This window comes from Podarcis erhardii (assembly GCF_964252035.2).
Source record: "Podarcis erhardii genome assembly, chromosome: 15".
Classification (NCBI taxonomy): Eukaryota; Metazoa; Chordata; class Lepidosauria; order Squamata; family Lacertidae; genus Podarcis; species Podarcis erhardii.
In genome coordinates, this window is record NC_138505.1 from 26,464,427 (window position 1) to 26,485,003 (window position 20,577).

Sequence of the window (20,577 nt, forward strand, 5' to 3'; positions counted from 1 at the left end):
GGCGGCTGCAGTTTGCGCATGCTCAGGTTTCTGTGGGCCAAGGGTGCCTCCAGCGGGGCGGGCGGGCGGGGATATTTGAGCGGATGCGCGCAGTTCAATAGCTTGATGCCACTTGTCAGGGCTTCAGGCCCCAAAGGATCCTGGGAAGTGTAGTTTGCTAAAGGTGCTGGAAGCTGTTAAGAAATAACCATCGATGCCAGACTAGCTGCAACTCTTGAGAGTTCCCTGGAAAGAGAAGGATTGGCCGTTAAACCTCTCTGAAATTGTAGCTTCAGGAAAGGGAATATAGGGAAACAGTGGTACCTCGGGTTACAGACGCTTCAGGTTACGTACGCTTCAGGTTACAGACTCCGCTAACCCAGAAATAGTACCTCGGGTTGAGAACTTTGCTTCAGGATGAGAACAGAAATCGCGCGGCGGCAGCGGGAGGTCCCATTAGCTAAAGTGGTACCTCAGGTTAAGAACAGTTTCAGATTAAGAACGGACCTCCAGAACGAATTTAATAGTAATAATAGTAATAATAATAATAATAATAATAATTATTTATTTATACCACCGCCATCTGGCTGGGTTTCCCCAGCCACTCTGGGCGGCTTCCAATAAAACACTAAAATACAATAACCTATTAAACATTAAAAGCTTCCCTAAACAGGGCTGCCTTAACCTGAGGTACCACTGTATTGTGGGCATCCTCTGTCTCAAGAGTGTGCCTCTGGGGATAGCAGCACCAAAGTGACCTCCAGGCACAACCTTGGGCAGTCTGTATGGGGGTACTGGATGCCCAGACAAGACCCACCCCTCTTCCACCTCGCTGATGTGGTCCAAAGGAAGTCAGAGCAATATATTTCAGCACCTTTAACAAACTACACTTCCCAGGATTCTTTGGGGGAAGCCATGACTTCTTAAAAGCGGTATCACAGTACCTTCCTGTGCATGGAAAGCCAGCTTAGCTATCACACTTGGTGTCTGCATTGTCCATCACTGATTTTGTTATGTACTGAAGTTCTCACCCTGGGCCAGCAGGGGGATACTGTAGATAGGTTTCACTCAGGTCCACATATGCAAATAAGGAATTGAAAGTGATGTTCAGTGATTGAATAGTTACAGAAAGTTGTTACTGTTGCCTTGTAGTTGAGCTCTATATAAGCAAATTGGCTGAACCCTCCAGTTCAGTTCTGTTCTGTTCTGTTCTGGCCTGTGAATAAACAAGAGCTGTTTGAAGAATCGCTGTGTCGTCTGATATGTTCAACCACAACTTAACAGATTTATTACAGTGGTGCCTCGCAAGACGAAATTAATTCGTTCCGCGAGTTGCTTCGTCTTGCGATTTTTTCCGTGTTGCGGAGCGCGGATTCCCCGGGTATTAACGACTTTAAGAAAAAGGAAGCAAACCCACAAGACGTTTTCGTCTTGCGAAGCAAGCCCATAGAGAAATTCGTCTTGCGAAGCACCTCGAAAAACGGAAAACCCTTTCGTCTAGCGAGTTTTTCATCTTGCGAGGCATTCGTCTTGCGGGGCACCACTGTACTGGACTTTTGCCTTCCTTTCTGCCCACCCAACAACAAAACCACATTAAGGAAAAGGCTGTTTCAGTGGGAGACATAGGAACAGCTGTCCAAACATTGGGGCCTGAGTTTTTTTATTTTATTTTCCTCTTCCCTCCTTGCTCTTTTTCTCATGTGCTGTATTTTTGTTTGTTTATTAGCATGTAAACCTGCAGGTAGATAGTGTCTTGTCTTTATTTCATGTAAGCCATTCTGGGATCCTTTTTGGGCTGAAAAGTGGGGTACAAATGCTCTAAATAACAAAATAAAATAAAAAGGCAAGCCTGTAGTGCATGCATGCACACACACGCTCCTTTGGGGCCTAGTGTGTTGCATATTCCAAGAAGGATGCCTGCTAATGAGCTGCCCTTAAGTGACATAATTGAAATCTCAAGACAGGGTAAAACATCCATGATCAAAACTAAAAATTTCCAGCAACACTTGCTTCAGGCCCTGCTGGGGATGCTTTCTGATATCCTGTTTATCCAGCAAATCTGGTTGAAGCCTCGGTAGACAGCATTTACTCAAGGCAGGTAAGATCAAAGTGGCCCCCATAAGCAACCTTTTAAATACGTTCCAACTTGATTTTAGCTTTTATTGCTGATTGCCTGCCTTGTTATTTTTTAATGTTATATGTTTTGTTTGGACTCAAATTTTATGAATGTGAAGCTTTGCCTCTATAGGCATCATTTTAAAATTACTTTCGCTGAACCACATTTGCCGCTTTAACAATTCCTTGTGCTGCAGCTGGGGATGGGCAGTAGATCAAGCATCTGCTTTGCATGCATGACAGCTGGGAGGAATGCAGCAATAAGAAATGCTATGGTGCATCTGTCCCAGCAAAACCAGACGCCTTCATCTGTTCCAGCTGCAACAAAGCATGTCTCTCCTGTATCCATCTCTACAGCCACAGCAGACACTGTAAATCTCTAATGGTTTGACTTCAGTCCCGAAGATGCACTCTTCCATTGTTTCCCGAGACAGATGGATGCCCACCAGCTGACCCTTGACTTCAGAGAATCGAACAGCATTAATCTGTTACCAACAGAGATTGTTGGTATTTGCTTGATCGCACAGTTAAACTATTGAACTTGCTCCAGCAGGAGACAGTGATGACCACTTTGATGGCTTTAAGAGAGGATTAGACAAATTCATGGCTACGTTCTGCTTCCAAAGCTGGAGACAGTAATGCTTCTGAATACCACTTGCTGGAAACTGCAGACAGAGAGAGTGTTCATGTGCTCAGGTCTTGCTTGCCAGTTTCCCATAATGGGCATGTTATGAGAAAAAACTGCTCCTTTTCCATTATGGGGTACCCAAGAGCCCATAGAGTCCTTTTGTAGGTTCTCTATCGGTAGGAGAAAATAACAGAGACTAACCAGAGAATATTGAGAAGCAAAGCAGCTAGTAAGCCTGATCTTTATTAAAGCTGTTGCAACAGGGTGCTCCCCAACACACACAAGGGGGGGGGAGGGACCCTAAGTCATGCGTGCAAGTTCTTATATAGACATTTTAAATTGCCTGCCCTAGAGTTCAAGACCACCCCCAGAAGCATCATACATACATCACAGAAGGGGCGGACTACAACAGAAATCTGAGTGCGTTGTTTTTTTCTCTTGTCTGCTAGGTTGCTTGACTGAATTACCTGGGCATCCTGGCTACTTTTTTGTTACTCAGTTCCTGAATCCAGGTCACAGGTCACAGGCTCACACTCTATTCATATCTTAAATGTGGCCTTAAGACAGGATTTGTGAGAGAGACAATGGGGAGATTTCCCATTTCCTTCGACCTTGCAGAGAAATATTTGAGGTCATTTTGGGAGAGAGAAAATGGTTTCAGGCCTTTTCTGTGGGTTTCAGACATGTGGTTTACGTGTTTGCTTGGTACATTTATGAACATCTATTTTATATATATAACACCTTAAAATTCTTCTAACAGGCATCTGGTGGACCACTGTGAGAACAGGATGCTGGATTAGATGGGCCATTGGCCTGATCCAGCAGAGCTCTTCTTATGCGTAATTCCCAGACAGTGTGAGAATTGTCAGTTCACTCCTACCTTCTGCTTTCCATTCTTGAGTCAATTGCTGGTACAGTATATAAAAAAAAATTCACTCAAGCCGTTTTTGATGTGTATGTTATTTGCAGTCATACCACTTATGTGTCACACGGGGGTGTGGCTGTGCTGTAATGCACATTGCAGAGCCACATGATGTTCTGGACTAGAAAAGATTATCTCAGAGAGGAGCTGAGAACAATTTTACAGCAAAGGCAGGGAAACATTTTTCAGTAAGACAACTGCATTCAATTCTGGGTAAGCTTCCAGGGGCCTTTGTTGGGTAGGGCCAGAGGCAAAGGTGGGTGTGATCAGAAGCAAACATTTGGCTGAGCAAGGAATGGGAATTTTACTTTTGTACTCTAGGCTAGCTTCTTAACAACCATACACCCTCTGTTCTCCATTAAGGCAAGCAAGAAGTATGATAATTGATCAAGGTCATATTCTAGCTGGGCAATTTTTTTTGAGGTGAGTGTGATGCTGGGCCAGGTAGGGTTTTGTGACCTGGAGAAAGTGTCCCAATGGGCCAGGCAGATAAGTTTTCCCAGCTGCCCTGCTACTCCTACAGCCCAGGGGTAGGGGCCAAGCCTCATCCGCTCATGATGATGATGATGATGATGATGATGATAATAATAATAATAATAATAATTTATTTATACCCCACCCATCTGGCTGGGTTTCCCCAGCCACTCTGGGCGGCTTCCAATAAAACACTAAAATACAATAACCTATTAAACATTAAACGCTTCCCTAAACAGGGCTGCCTTCAGATGTCTTCTAAAAGTTTAGTAGTTATTTTTCTCTTTGACATCTGGTGGGAAGGTGTTCCACAGGGCGGGTGCGACTACCGAGAAGGCCCTCTGCCTGGTTCCCTGTAACATGGCTTCTCGCAGCGAGGGAACTGCCAAAAGGCTCTCGGCGCTGGACCTCAGTGTCCGGGCAGAATGATGGAGATGGAGACGCTCCTTCAGGTATACTGGACCAAGGCCATTTAGGGCTTTAAAGGTCAGCACGAACACTTTGAATTGGGAATCAGAAACATACTGGGAGCCACTGTAGGTCTTTCAAGACCGGTGTTACATGGTCTCGGCAGCCACTCCCAGTCACCAGTCTAGCTGCCGCTCATGAGACAACCACCTGTGATCTCCTCTCTGGTAAGAGAGGGCACCACCTAACTCCACAAGGCAGGGAGCCTCTGAACACTTTACTTACTATCTATTAAAACATTTCTATGCCTCCTACCATATTAGACTGCATGCAATACAACAAAAAAGAGAGATAAAAACAGTATCCAAAAGCAGCAACGTACAGCTAACACAAAAAATTCCTTCCAGTAGCACCTTAAAGACCAACTAAGTTAGTTCCAGTTGGACTAACTTAGTTGGTCTTTAAGGTGCTACTGGAAGGAATTTTTTGTTTTGACTATGGCAGACCAACACGGCTACCTATCCGTAACTAGTACAGCTAACAGTTGAAGGAGCACTCCGAATCACAAAGTAATTACATTCTGCACATGCTCAGGAACACTGTTCTCTCTGGTTTTATACATGCATACGCTCAGAAGCATTCAGCTTGCAGACATGCCATCCAGAACGTCTCTCTCCTAGTTCTTCAGAGGAATCTTGCTGTTTGCTGGCTGACCTGCGGCTTGCCTGGTCCTGCAAGGGCGCCCCAACAGCAACACCGCCTCCTTGCCCTCCGCCTCGCGGCCCTTCTGGCTGACCAGGCCCCGTCGCCACGGCAACGGACGCCGGCGCGGTGCATGCCGGCCTGCAACAAAATGCAACAATAAAACTCTACGGGAGACTCAGGAGAGGCGGCCAATAGTCTCAGAGGAGTATTGTTGTCGTGGCCAATGGCAGCTGGCGGCGAGCTGGGCTGGGCGTGGCCGCTGCCGGCGGGCGGAGGGCGTGGCCGGAGCATCCAGGCGGCACTCGAGGCTTGTTCGCGGGCGAAGGCAGAGGCGAGGCGCGCGCGGGTTTCCTCAGCTCGTTACGCGACGGGGGCAGCCTCCGGAGGAGCGCCGAGGTGACAACTTGCTCGTCCGCTCCACCAACGTCCCTGCCCGCCGCCGCCGCCGTTCTCGGAGGAGGAAGCAGCCGCAGGAGCCGCCGCCAACCAGAAGCACACGGTGAGGGGCGGCGGCGAGGTTTTTGGGCGCGGAAATTATAATGGCGTCGGCAGAGATGATGGGAGGGGGCGGTTGGGGACCTTATTAATATGAGGAGAGTTACAGCGTGATTCCGGCCATGTGTCGGTTGGGTTCTGAGGGACCGTCCAGAGGCCGTTAGAAAATGATATATAAAGTGACATTACGGTTACTTGAACTGTCGAGGAGGAGACGATGGGGGTGTGAGGGGGAGACGACATTATTATGAGTAGTAATACCATAGTAGTTTGGTATGTAATTCTGGCCTTTAAAAAGTTGGGTTCTGCGAGCTGCCCTGAGGCTGTTTGAAAATACAGATTAATATTAGTGCGGTACAAGGATTGCTGAGGTGGAGGAGGCGATGGGAGTTTGAGGGGCGTGTGGGGGAAGAAACGGTATTATTATTATTACTAGTATAGCTTGCAATTCTGACCCTATAAAAGTTGGGTTCTCTGGAATGTTCACAGGCCGTTTGAATAATTCTAATACGGTACAAAATTTAAATGGCGTTTTAAAAACCCATTAAAGCAGGTCATGATTAATGTGGGATTATATTATCAGTTGGTTATTTGAGTTATTGAACACGTTTGTGTTCTGCTCATATATAAGTTGGGCTCCCAGAATATGTAAAATGTAAACTTATTTTTTTTTGGTTGGGGGGGGAGAAACCCCTTGGGAGGAGTTATAAATAAATCTGCGCAACTGAATCGGAATCATGGGTAATCGTTCCTCCATTTCATTTATTACAGATTTTGTTTTTTCGTAAAGTTTGGTTCTCTGGGCAGTTTTACAGACCGTTAAAATACATAATAATGCAAAACTTTAAAAAAGTTTTAAAATAAATGAATTCCCTAAGTTTGTGCAATTTAAATTAGAGGGGGGGGTGGAATTAGAAAGTGATATAGAAATACATAAGTGTTGGCATCATGAAGGGTTCTGGAGAACTTTGATGCTTGCAAGCTTATTTTGCAACCATTTAAGTAAGTGTTTTCACCAACTGCATTTTGGACAGTTATCCTTTCTTCCCCACCTAATGTGAACCTGTACAGTTGGCTGATTTTGCTGCTCCTGATTTTCTTACATTATTTTGAATGAAGACTCAAACTGGGGAGCCCTGTAGTGAGTTTGATGGAGGAGGAGGAGGATTTTGCTGTTGCACCTTTTTTTTTTTGCTTTGAGTTGCAGCCTAATTTTTTGACTCCACAGAGAGAAATTTAGAAAGAAATGCTTGAAAGTATTTGTAAATAGTTTTGTGCCATGTGAGGTCCAACTATTGAGATAAAAGAGAAACCACAGCCAGCTCCTCTTTGGTTTGCAATAAATAACTAGGGAAGGGAATAAATAGGAGGGGAGGCAACAGGAGTACATTTTCTGAATAGGTTGTTGGGCATATATTTTTCATGGGGGTAGGATTTGTGGTGGATTGCACTATATTGCTGTATTATCTAGTGCGCTAGGTATTGTGTAATTCCTACTCTCTCGAAACACTGACACTTCAGTCTGTAGTGTGTGTATGGGAGAGACAAGGCTTACTTAAAAGGCATAGTATGATTGTGTGGGTGTGGCAAGGAATCTCTGAAGCCTTGTGCGTAAAATGGGCAAATGAGGGAGGATGTTAAATGTCTAATGATGTGCAAATGTTGGGAGGGGTGATGGTGGGAAAGTTTCTGATGAAGATATTATCAAATTGTTTGTAACTCTGCAAAGCATTGTGCAACTTTAAACTAGTCCCCCTGTCCATCCCTGCAATTTTGTATTTGTTAAAAATAGAATAATAAAGTTCCTTAATTGCATCATTTAAACTCTGAAATAACCTTAAAATAATATACTAGATGTTCTGTGCCTTGAAGCAATACAGAAAAAGAGTTTGGAGAAGAAAGGAATCAAAATAATGTAGGAGGAGTTGGGAATCCTGTTTGATGGGAGGGAGTTCTTGCGAGCTGTACAAAGGGTATCTTGTGGGCAAATAGTTCTAGGATGTAAGAAAATGTGGAATTCCTGCTTGAGGGTGAAGACTGTTAAGTCTGTGGGTATAGTGATGAGAATACCTTGGTCTGCATTCCCGGAGGTGGGTGGGGCAACTCAGACATCTGTGGCCAATTAGGTCGTCCTATAAGAGCCAAGCTCAGCAAAAGGTGTCTGCAACACACTGCATTTGTTCAGTCTAATTTAAGTAGTGTGTAGGTTGTTCAGCTCAACCCCCAAGGTGGGGTCTGTGTTTTACTGAAGTACATCTGGCACACAAAGTGTTGAGCATATTGGTCTCTTCTTGCAGAAATAATTTATATGTTTGATCTTACATGCTTGATTTGTTAAAACAGTGTGAGGAGATAAACTGCATGTATATTCATTAGCTCATCAGAAATACGAACAGATGGTTCAACTTTGTGTCTCCAGAACAAATTCTGGGATGTGTTTAAGAGAGTGGCTGGATGATTCTGGAAATTAAGCCACTATACAGTAAAGACTTTTAGCTGGTGTAGTGTATGGATCTACCAGCACCAGTTAACATTTTGAATTCTTGTCCATTGTGCTTTGTAGGTAACCATGAGTGATCGAAAGGCCGTGATAAAAAATGCAGATATGTCTGAGGAGATGCAGCAGGACTCCGTGGAGTGTGCTACACAGGCCTTGGAAAAATACAACATTGAGAAAGATATTGCTGCCCACATAAAGAAGGTAAAGCTTGATAATTGTTGCATGCTGCTAGTTTAGAATTCTTAGAGGAAGAGGAAAATTCAGACTGAGGGACAGAACAGTTAAAATTATTTCTAACTAAACATGTGTCCACAGATTTCTTAACTGGCAAAGCTGATTTTGTATGTGTAGGAGTGTTCTGGCCTGCCAGGGAATAGTTGGACATTTTCCTGCATTTCCTTCACAGCCTAGTCTATGTGGGTGGTCTTAACTGCATGTCTGTGTTCCTAGAGGGTTGTCAAGCATCTGTGATCTTCTGACTTTGGCAGAGCTTGCAAGAAGCTTGCCAGATCTGCTGTGACAGTGGGCAAGCTTATATCTGCATAAGTAAGTGTGGAAGCATACACATTTGTTCCTTGAAGATGAGAAAAGTACAAAACCTTAAAACATTCCTTAGCATAGCTCTTAACAAGTTGTAGCAAGATACACCCTGTATTTGCAACAGTGTTATTCAACAATTCAGCACTACGAAGGCAGGCCACAGCAAACCTCATGGTTTATTGCTACCATCTTCTAAAGCATGTCTTTGAAGAGTTTGGTAGCCCTTGCTTGTATTTTAACCTAGCCTCAATTTGGTATGATGATCACTTGGAAATACTGATTAGTTTTAGCTATAATTATGATTAGTGGAAACAAGTTGGTTTCAAATCAAAGCAGGCTTTTTTCATTAACCAGTTAAGATTAACCACAATTCATGGTTTGAGTGCAACAGTAAATTGTAGTTAATTGAATCAGCTTGTGGGCACACTGGAAGAGGCGCTAACTTACAGTTTAATAGTGTACAAACCTGGCCACTCAGACTGTTTTGCATGTGGACTGGGGGGGGATGTAGTAGACACTCAAGACTTGCTGCATTAGCCACTATACGTTTAGGATTTGTCTGATTCAGGGGTCTGCAACCTAAGGCCCAGGGACCCCCACCGCCTGCTCATGGACCCCTGCCGCCCGCTCTCCTCCTGCTCCGTGCCAGAAGGAGCCCTGGAAATAGCGTTTGCGCGTGCTTGTGTGCGGGACCGTGAACCAGCCCAAGCCACAAAAACTTGGCCGACCGCTGGATTTAATCCTACTCCAGTACAGGGACACAAGTGATTTAATATTAGTTGATATAGTAGTGTATTAAATGCATAGTCTGGTACAAGGATGGGATTAATCCCTATAAAAATCAGTACTCTGAAATTTGCTAAGCAATATATTGATATAAATTGGTTGAATATCAACTGCTCCAAGCCTCTGTAAAAGAGAATTCGTGTTTCCAAGATTTAGTAAAACATTACCATAATAAACCCTCAATTTCTTTCACAACATTATTTTTCAGAATAAATATAGATGAGAAATTACAGTGCTAACAATGCATAACTGTCCCTTTTTAAGCACACCATATCCTGGTCGCACCATCCCCCCAAAACTTTAGGATTGGCTGATACTGTCATAGTTGCTTTGAATGAGGTTTTCTTTACTGCATCTTCGTTGCAAGCCATTACTTAAATGCCATTACTTTAATAATTTCCAAAATGACTTACCAAATCTTGTGAGGTACAAGGTGAAATAGATTCTTTATTGTTCCATAGACATTACTTTCTTAAGTCAGTTGAATTAAGAAGCCACACTTAAATAGATAGCACAGAGGAGTATTGTACTACTAATTATTAGTTGTATACATGCAGGTCCTGCTATCCGCATGCTTGCAATGCGAAAATTCACTTATCCTTCTGCCCAAACCTTGCTATGAGGACCTATAGCCAAAGAACTGACTTCCTTGCTGTTTGTGCTTTGCTAGTTGGAAGTGGGGAGCCAAGAACAAAGGAATTGGGGCAGGGGAGATAAGACATGGGTTTCCCATACTTGGGTCTTCAACTGGTTTTGGACTGCAACTCTCATCATTCCTACATAGTATGAACATTGGTCAGGGATGATGGGAACTGTAGTCCAAGAACAGCTGGAGATCTAAGCTTGGGAAACTCTGGGTTAGGCAAATCTGTTTTCCTCTGTTCTCTTGCAGATTAGCTGCAAACATTTCAGGAACTTTGGTGGCGGTGGGGGAGAGAGGTTGGACAAATCCCAAATTAGAAATATTTCCATAGGAAATGATGAAATGGTGGACTTCGTTACAAAAGTAGGACCTGTGCGTAACTTCTCTTCCTAAACCCAGACAGCCTGAACATCTGTATGGGTTGCATAGAATATCCCTGCAGCACTTCTCAAGCTACTTGCTCCAAAATAGTCCAGTTAATGTCAGTATGTTATTATGGTTTCAATGTGATTTGTGGACTGCAGTCTTCCATTGTCTCATACATGGCAAGAACAAAAGTTAAGTCACTGGGCTATGTTGCTGCATGTTTCTTGTATGTATAGCTCAAGAGGTTAGAAGACTGCATTGTATATTCTTTCCAAACCCATGAGTGAAACTGTTCACTTGAGAAGCTAAGCTATTAAGTTATTCTCTTTCAGGAGTTTGACAAGAAATACAATCCTACTTGGCACTGCATTGTGGGAAGAAATTTTGGCAGCTATGTGACTCATGAGACCAAACACTTCATCTACTTCTACCTGGGTCAAGTTGCCATTCTCCTCTTCAAATCCGGTTAGAACATGGGACTGTTCCACCCCAAACATGCATTTGGTTACAGGACTGCACGCTAATTCCAAATAGACTGAAGTCTTCAGCCTTCCCCAGGGAACATACCTTGATCTTCAAGCCTTTTGTTGTTTTAATGGACAGGTACTCCTCTGTACCATTTTGTGTTTTTGTTGTGGCCATAAAAAAATAGCAAAAAAGTAATCTTGTATGTATTTTCTTTACAAAAAGCAACCCGCAAGTCCTAATTTTCTAATAAAACCTTTGGGCATACATTCAATCTTTAAGAGCTTGTTCTAATACTTCCATATTTGGCCAACTCTCCTATGACTACCAGCTTTGCACTGCAGACTTGAAATAGCAAATTATTTGCCAAAATCAGGGGTGACTGACTTGCGGCCTTCTGGATGTTTCAGATTACAACCCCCATTAGCCATGTTGCTTGAGATTGGTGTGAGTTTGAATCCAAAAACATCTGGAGACCATAGTTTTCTGTCTACTGAATGAACTGGATTTGCCTTTGGCAAAACAGCCCTAGCATTGGAGCCAATAGGACCTGTAAACTATTCCGTGTTGCATCTGATTCTTAAACATATTTACTTGTAAAATGACATAACTGACTCATCCAGTGGGACTTTCAAGCAAGTATGTACGGGGTTGCACAAGCTTATGCATAAATTGGAAGGGATTCCCAGTGTCTTCATTGTCTTTACAAGTAATTTTGCATGAGACTGCAATCTAGGGTGTATCTAATGCCTGCAAAGATGATCTTTACTCACCAGTATGCATGCTTTGATGATTAATGCAGTGTACAAAAGGAACAACTGAATTTAAATTACATTCTGGTCAGTGTGATTCTTTAGTTAGAAATATGTGCTAGACTTATTGTCGCCTCTAAAAATGTTCAGTGATTCCTGATTATTTAAATTCCAATATGGAATATTTTAATACATTACATTCTAACCTAATGTAATCAAAAACATTTACAATACTTGTTTCCAGTAGCATACTTGCACTGTTTTTTTGGCATCATAGTACTTATGGCAGGGCATCTTGATGTAAGGAACAGTGCTAGAATGCCTGTCTAAAGCCCAAGGATTAAAACATACCACTGCTTGGAAAAAGAATTATCACCTAGCTTAGCAGGATGTGCAACTCCTGCTTGTTTCACTGACATGTCAGATCTCCTTTTCCCACAATCCAAATCAAGCATTTTACGAAGACCTGTTGTTTTGTACACTGGAGTGCATGCTCAACTTTTCCAATTGAAAATGTTTGCAACTTTGGAGAATGCAACATTAATTTGTAATGAGTTGGTAGCTCTTTGGTAGTTAAGGGTTGTTTTTTTTTGCAAAGGCTGCTACTACTTTTCCATTGCAAATATATCACTTGATGGTAGTCGTGCAGGTTCATCTCCTGCTCTTTTCAGGGGAGAGGTCAATAGCATCCAGACTGGAAAATTATTTGCATCTTCTGGTGTTGAAGTAAAGGCCAGCCCAGAAAATCATAGAATTGCAGAGTTAGAAGGGACACGGAGAATCATCTAGACCAACCCTTGCAATGCAGGACTATGCAGCTGTCCTATATGGGGATTGAACCTGCAGCCTTGGTTTTATCAGCACCATGCTCTAACCAACTGAGCTATCCAGCTTTCACTGTAGGTGTAAGTACAGAGACCCAATGTGCACCTTCATCAAACTTTAAATACTGTATGTAGTTTGTGCAAATACTTGCTCCTCTGTGCTAGTTACTCCTTTTTCTAATGTAGATATTCAATCTTGCCAAAAGTAGTGATGATGGAGGGCAGGCAGTCCATGAAGACTTACTGCCACTCAACAGTATCCAGGGGCTTCGGTTCAGGAGATGCAGCACTACATCAAGAATGGCAGTGCCCAAGCTTTCTTCAGATACAGGAACAATATTTATCTAACTCCTCACACATTGAATCTATTGAAATCATGCAGTAACACATACATGATGCTACTATTTAAAGGATGGGGGCAGCTCCGTAACCTCATGGTAGAGTTTGAGAGAAGAAATAACATGGTAGTTACACATGCTTACATTACAGCAGATGAGGATTATGAGTGTGTTGCCATAGAGCTGGGTATAGGGCAGTATATAAATTCAATAAATAATAATAGTTGTAGATGAGGACCTCCATCTTGGTAATTAGAGTATGTACATGTGGTTGTCCTCTACACAGAGGCTATATCCGTTTTGAGGTTCAAACAAATTACAAGTCTTATTTCAATGAAACAAAGAAATCTGAAAATTAATATATATTTTTAATAAATACAGCAAGAAGTTTGGTGCTTCAGTGACTTTTACCCAGTAAGTGCAGACCTCTTTGTTTTTAAGGCTGGTTGGTGCCACGCATGGCTACACAAAAGGTGGTTGACATGATTGAAATAGGAAATTACTTGAGTCTTAAAATGCAGCTGCCCTCATGAACAGAACTGCCTAAACTCATCAGATTTTTAAAAAATTCTCACTGAAATAAAAGTCCCATCTTCCAGTGGTTCACGTGTTGTTCCCTAGCAAGATGAGGCAGATGCTTACCCAGCTGTCACATGACTATAGCAGCAGAATACAGCAGCTGACTGATAACTGAAATTTAATTCCCCAAGGGATTAGTGTGCTTTGATGGCATGATGCCGAGTGTGTTGCAAGGCCATAACCATTTGAATTTGGCCATCAGAGTTCAGTCCACCCTTTCATTTTAAAACTTGTACGCTGTAACATGAAAGTCATAACTTGAAGCCGGAGTGAATAGCCACAATGCCTGAACCCAGGTTCTGATAGTCCACCTTCAGAAAGCCTGCATCTTCAATCATCTCCTTGAATTCTACCTGGAATGCAACAATGGTGATACTGTCAATAAGTGATGAAACTGGGATTCTTGAACATTTCACAGTGCACCTCACCTGGGACACTTGCTGTGTACAATCCTAGGAAGTACAATTGCAGTCTCAATGTTTATAGACTTAAAAGGATTTTTAAAAAAAAAAAAATTTACCTGGGACGGAAAGCGCCTGATGCTTTCTACGAGATACTGGTAGGATTTCCAGTCACCAGCAATAACCTCACCCAGCACAGGGATAACCTGGAAGCTATACAGATCATACAGACTGCAAGGGGGGGGGGACACCAGTAGGTTAATACAGATAATGCAGATCAATCTCCTTTCTTGCCATTTGAAACCTTTGACTCAAGTCCTACCCTCTGAAGCAGCATAAAACAAGCTTGCTCCAACTTCCATGTGAAAACCCTTTAGATATTTCAAGATGGCTATCATATCACCTCTCAATCTTCTCCAGGCTAAACATACCCAGCTCCCTCAAACCTTCCCCACAAGGCTTTATCTTATTGGTTGCCTTCTGCACATCTTCCAACTCGTCAATATCCATTTTAAACTGCTGCCCAGAACTGTACAAAATACTCCAGGTGGGGTCTGACCAAGGCAGAACAGAGTGGTACTTCAAGGCTGGCCAGCTGTTCAAGGGCCACATGCCACCAAAAGCACACATGCACGTAGACCACACCACACTCATCAGTGCTGGACTAAGGTGGTTTAAACCTCTCTTCCCAGCCCAGTGCTGCAATGGAGAGTACACAGGAGAAAAGACAGTAACTGTCATACAGTGCTATGATAAAGAGGAAGATGGGGGCTGGGGGGGGGGGGGCCCTCATCTGCCAATCCTAACTCCCATCAGCCTCTTCCTGCAAGCTCCAGAATCCTATGTCCCAACTGGGGATGATGGGAGTTGTAATTCAAAACATCTGGATGTAAACAATATTTGCTTAAGGGGATGAAAAAGAGAGAGAATCTCTAACCCAACCTGGAAATGAAGGAGTTGTTGACATGACTGAATTCTAGGCAGAGGAATCTCCCTCCTGGTTTCAGGACTCGATAAGCCTCCTGAAGAGCCTGGAAAAAAAGGCGGAATGAAGAAGACATTAAGCATATTTATGATGCTTCACACAGTGCTATTCTGAGATCCAGAACATGGATTTGGCAAGGCAAGTTGTGTTCATGTTAATAAACACACTAAATATAATTTAAGAACCGTTGCAAACTCTCAGTATATACCAGCTGCCTTTAGAGACAGTGATTGCCAGTTTTGAGCAAGTTAGAAGCAAGCTGCTGTGTGAGGGGTGACAGCAGCTGAATCCTAGGCTGCTATTCTTTTTGCCAGTCCCTGTTTTCCAGGCCTCCACTGCCTTCCCTTTCAATTTAATGATGTCCATCTAAAAGCTTTATTTTTGCAGCAAGAGAAATAAAATCAAGAGAAATGAATAGTTAAATGGATTCTCCAGGTAGCAGCTGGAAGAAGCTGGCCGGGAATGTAAAAATAGGGTAAGCTATGGTGGAAGCTAAATCTATGAGAAAGGGAGTAGGGAGCCCCACCTGACAAAGCTTCAAGGTATTGAGCAAGTTAGGCACCTGTGCAAGTTTGGTAACAGGACAAGGAGACCCAAGGCAGACTACTCTCTCCTTTTGCCTTTTTTTTTCTCCTGAAGCTGATCATAATCTCAGCATTATATTGACTCAGTCTCGTAAATCCCAAGTTCTCACGTAAAGAAGCTCAATGAATAACAACTAGGATGATTTTAGAAGCTGACTAAGCAAATACATGGGCAGATAATGACCATGTACTACTTCCAGCATTAGCGAAAGTATTCCTCTCAATACCAGTTGCTGGAGAGCACGTGCTGTTGTGCTCAGGTTCTGCTTGCCGAATTCCCATAGGCATTTGGTTAGACACTATGAGGCCAGGATAGTAAGCTAGATTGTCTGATCCAGTAGGGCTCTTGTGCTGTTACCCCTCTCAATAACAATAAACACAGGAAAGCCATACCCTTCTCTCCCAGAGAAACAGAACGGTTGACTACACAAGGGTCAGCAATTTTTTTCTGTAGGGGGCCTGTCCACTGTCCCTCAAACTATATTTTTTTGGGGGGGAGGGAAATGAACAAATTCCTATGTCCCACAAATAACCCAGAGATGCATTTTAAATAAAAGGACACATTCTACTCATGTAAAAACATGCTGATTCCCGGATCATCTGCGGGCCAGATTTAGACGGCGATTGGGCTGGATCCAGCTCCTGGGCCTTAGTTTGCCTACCCATGGACTACATGGACCTCGCTCTGATCCAGCAGAGCAAGCTGTTGTGTTCTTCAAAGAGTAAAATCCAGCAAGATCTGACCAATGCTCACCTGGTCTATATGAGTGACATTCCGGATACCAAAGGCAATTGTGTATATGTCAAAACTGTCATTGTTGAAGGGCAACTCTTCAGCATCTCCAAGCACCCAGGATAATCCTTTGAAAGAATGTAAAGGGAAACTGCTCAGCGGCACACCCTAAGCAACTTTTAGGAAGGCTGTGTCATTAAAGGAAACCAGACTGCCAGGAGAGTATCTACCCTCATTTACAGGCAAAAGTCAACTTAAAGCAAACCAGCACAAGATGGCACACGTGTATGGAGTAAAGCTTAAAAAGACACTGCTGTAGCTGTAATATTCCATACGAACATATGAAAAGCCTGCTGGATCTGGTCAACCAGATGCCTGTGGAAAACCAGCAAGCAGGATTCAAGCACACAAGCACTCTCCCCTTTTGTGGTTTCCAGGAACTGGTACTCAGAAGCATTGCTGCCTTCAACCTTAGAGCTGAGCACAGCCTTCATGGCTAGTTTCTCCTCCGTGAATTTGTCTAATTATTTTTTAAAGCCATCTGGTAGGTGGCTATCACTGCCTCCTGTAGGAGTGAGTTCCACAGTTCAACTATGTGCTGTGTGAATAAGTCGTTTATCTGCCCTGAATCTTCCAATATACAGCTTCATTGGGTGCCCATTAAGTTCTAGTAACAAAATCATAGAGTTGGAAGCGACCCCAAGGGCCATCTACTCCCTGCAATGCAGGAATTTCAACTAAATGTGAGAGAGGGAGAAAACTATTTCTCAATCCACTTCCTTTATGCCATGCATAATTTTATAAACTATCATGTCGCCAGTCACTCACCTCTTCTCCATACCTTCAAAGAATAACTCATTGTTGCTAATTATAGATAGACATGATTCAGTATGCTGAGTGCTTATGGGCAGGATGCTTAAGAGCAGCCTTTGCTGGCTGTGGCTGATGGGAATTGTAGTCCAACGTAACTGAAGTGTTCCAGGTTGACATATACTGTACAAGTAAAGGGGTAATTGAGTAATGTAAGTTAAACTTTTTTCTAGTCAAAAGGGTGGGGCTTAGATGTTGAACTAGGCTATCCATACACGTTTTCCATCCCTTTGCTAAAGTGCCAGTCTATTACCTTTAGAATAACCAAGGCGTTGTGATTTCTTCTTCCCAACCTTCAGCATCTCCTTGTTAATGTCACAAACCACCACATGGGATCCTCCCAGGGACTGATGATCCTCTTCATGGTAAAGCTTGGTAATCTCCTGCCACGATAAATTCTGATGGGATCTCAGCTGCTGCTGGATTCGTCGCTCCCGCTGGGAACGAACGTAATTGATAAACCGAAAGGCGATGTCTCCTGCATTAGTTTTGAAAGGAAGACTCACAATGTGGGATTCTTCCCTAAAATTCAATGCTTAAGCATTGTAAGGGCACTAACGTACTACACTAGGAGTTTCTGTAGTCATTCATTCTCAAGCTGCATTCATTTATTCAACCTAGGAAGAACATTCAGCTCCAAATGCCAACTGTCCTGAGACTGTCCAGAGGAAAGCACAGTCCAATTTCAGCAGCACTCAGGAAAGGTTGTGCATAGGAAGCTGCCTTATGCTGAATCAGCCCATTGGCCCATCTAGTTCAATGCTGCCTACACTGTTCTGGCAATGACACTCCACAGTTTCAAGCAGGGAGTCTCTCCCAGTCCTTCCTTTGAATGCAAAGAAGATGCTTGAGCACTGAGTCAAGGCCCTTTCCCAAACAGCCCGAGGACTAAACGTTGCAGGGTAAAGCATGTGTGTGTTCAGTATCTTGTATTATTGCAACCTTGTGCAAAACCAAGTTGAGAACCACTTGATGGAAAGTATTCTAAATAATAAAAAGCACCACGTCCACCCACTTTCCCGAAGGTCATTCCCTCCGAGATTGTGTGACTTGGTGCCAAATAGATCTGCAGAGGATTGTACTACCGTTAATTACTTGTTTCAGTCATTAACACCCCTTCATCAGAAGCTCCCAGGAATGTATACAGAAGTGTGAATAAACCAGCTTTCCCAACCTGGTGCTCTTCAAGTGATTTGGACCACAGCTACTGTCATCCTTGATCATTGGTCATGCTGCCTATGGCTAATAGGTGTTGTAGTCCAATGAAATCTGGAGGCCAGCAGATTTTGGAAGGCTAGAATAACCCTGATTCACACACAACATATAAATACAATTTAGAAACCAACAAATAAGCTTAACAAAACACAAAAACAAATAACCTGCAAAACTAAAAAGTGAACAGGAAGGGTTGTAGCTCAGTGGTAGAGCATTTCTTTTTAATTCTGACAGTCCCAATTTCAATCCCTGACATCTCCTGGTAGGGCTGGGAAAGACAATACTTGAAACCCTGGAGAGCCATTGCTGTTGGTCAGCACAGACTAGTGGTCTGACCCAGCAAAAGGCAGCTTCCTATAATCCTAATTCATTGCTCACCCCCAACTCCAGAGCAATAAACTGAATAGCATTAATCTCTTCACAATACAGATTGTTGGGGATTGCTCACTTCCCAGAGGCTGCTAACAGTCAGGGTTGACAAATCTGAGCTAGGTGGACCAAGGCTCTGTATAAGGCAGCTTCTTAAGTTCCTAAAAAAAAATGACTATACACATGGTCTCAAAAATGGAGCTAAAGCTCCTTAAAAGATGCCTATGAACAACATGAGTCTCACCTGTCCCTCCAGCAACATCAAGCAACTGGCTTCCAGGGTAAGGGTTCATTTGATGAAGCAGGTTGTCCTTCCAAAGACGATGGATTCCCAGACTCATTGAATCATTCATTAAATCATACTTCTTAGCCACATTTTCAAAAACTTGGTAAACTGAAAAAGATAGCTGCATCACTGATCATGATCAAATAATGTGTTGATTACATTGCCACATATTGCAAGATATTTTTTTTTCTTTCAGGGAAGGGCTGTAGCTCAATGGTAGAGTATCTGCTCTGGCAGATGCTGTTTTCTCTTCTAGAAAGATTCCTGTCACTGCTCTGTTATACATTATCTATATGGGGCTGCCCTTAAAAATGGGCTGGAAACTGTGGTTGCTTCCAAATGCTACTGTGAGAACGCTCAAGTAGGCTCACACAAATTCTGAAAGCTTTTCCCAGTTACCTTTCCTGCCCCAATTTAAGGTGTTGACTTTTAACATATAAAGTCCTAAATGACTTGAGACCTGGATCTTTGAAAAAGCACCTCTCCCAATATAAGTCTGCCTGTGCCCTTCTCATGGACCCACTTATAGGTGAGGTACACTGTGATGATATAGAACAAGACCTTTTCTGTGTTGACACTCAAACTACAACATTCCCTCCCTCCTGTCAACTGGAGCCATCATTGGCTATCCTCCTGGAAAACTCAGTTCCTGCATGGTGTAAAACCAGTTTGTTAGCCTTTAGTTTGCCACAAGACTCTGTTGCATCACTGCATATTCAGTTTATGTTAAATCCTGATTAATTTTATACGTTTTGTTGTATGTCACTGAATGTTCAGGTAACTTTAATTTTTTATGCATTTGTTCTTCTAATCCTCCCAGGGTCACAAATGTGATAAAGGGCAAAATAAAATCATGGTGTTAATAGTTATAGTGTTAAACTAGGGTCTGGAATACCCATTCAGCACTGGGTGACCCTTGGACCTCTCACAGTTTTGTATCCAACTATATTTTACTCAGAGTATGCCCACTGATTTTAGTGTAGTATAAATGTTATAATAAATAAAAACAAAACAAAAGGATACTTATTCTATTGTAGTTTCATGCTACTTTTAATATATGTGTTATTTATTTACTGCTGTAAGTCATTTTGAGTTACTTTTGTAAAAAAAAAAAAAGCCAAAAAACCGACTGACAATTTTAAACATAACAAATAAATTAACCCTCCGCCTCCGCTCAGCCGAGGCCTGGCTACTCCCTTCGGCCTAGCTCACCCTTCTCGCTTTTCTCCGACTCAGACACAGTCTGGAACCCGAAATGCGTCTCTCCGTCGGTGGCCGGGCGCTGTCCTCCGCTGCACAGGCCCCGAAGGAGGCGAAGCACCCTCTGCCCGCGGCGGCAGCCGTCCCAAACCCTGCGGGAGCCAACAACCATGGAGGCCGCCATCTTGCTAGGTGTCGCAATGGTTTTACGTCACCTTTCATTGTAGCTCCGCCCATTCTCAAAGAGAGGCGGAGAGGGCGGGAACCATGCGCACGGACTCGTTCCTCCTTAGACACCGACGTCATGGGCATCGCCAACATCGGAGGGAATTGTTGGGGCGTTTTCAAGACTGGTCTAACCACCGCTGTGAATTGCCATAGCTGTATAATAATGATAGCCACTGTTCAGACGTAA

General features: G+C 43.1%; 2 protein-coding genes across 2 annotated transcripts; one reads left to right on the forward strand and one right to left on the reverse strand.

Moving 5' to 3' along the window:
• Nucleotides 1–5,526: 5,526 nt before the first annotated feature.
• On the forward strand, nt 5,527–11,307 carry DYNLL1 (dynein light chain LC8-type 1). Its single transcript, XM_081842186.1, has 3 exons — nt 5,527–5,730; nt 8,290–8,427; nt 10,894–11,307. The coding sequence occupies exons 2-3, from the start codon at nt 8,296–8,298 to the stop codon at nt 11,029–11,031; spliced, it is 270 nt and encodes an 89-aa protein (XP_081698312.1). The 5' UTR covers nt 5,527–5,730; nt 8,290–8,295; the 3' UTR covers nt 11,032–11,307.
• A 1,982-nt stretch (nt 11,308–13,289) lies between these two features.
• On the reverse strand, nt 13,290–20,377 carry COQ5 (coenzyme Q5, methyltransferase). Its single transcript, XM_081842087.1, has 7 exons — nt 20,175–20,377; nt 18,921–19,070; nt 17,346–17,570; nt 16,244–16,350; nt 14,863–14,951; nt 14,040–14,151; nt 13,290–13,872 (listed from the first exon to the last, which is right to left on the reverse strand). The coding sequence occupies exons 1-7, from the start codon at nt 20,344–20,346 to the stop codon at nt 13,771–13,773; spliced, it is 957 nt and encodes a 318-aa protein (XP_081698213.1). The 5' UTR covers nt 20,347–20,377; the 3' UTR covers nt 13,290–13,770.
• Nucleotides 20,378–20,577: the final 200 nt, after the last annotated feature.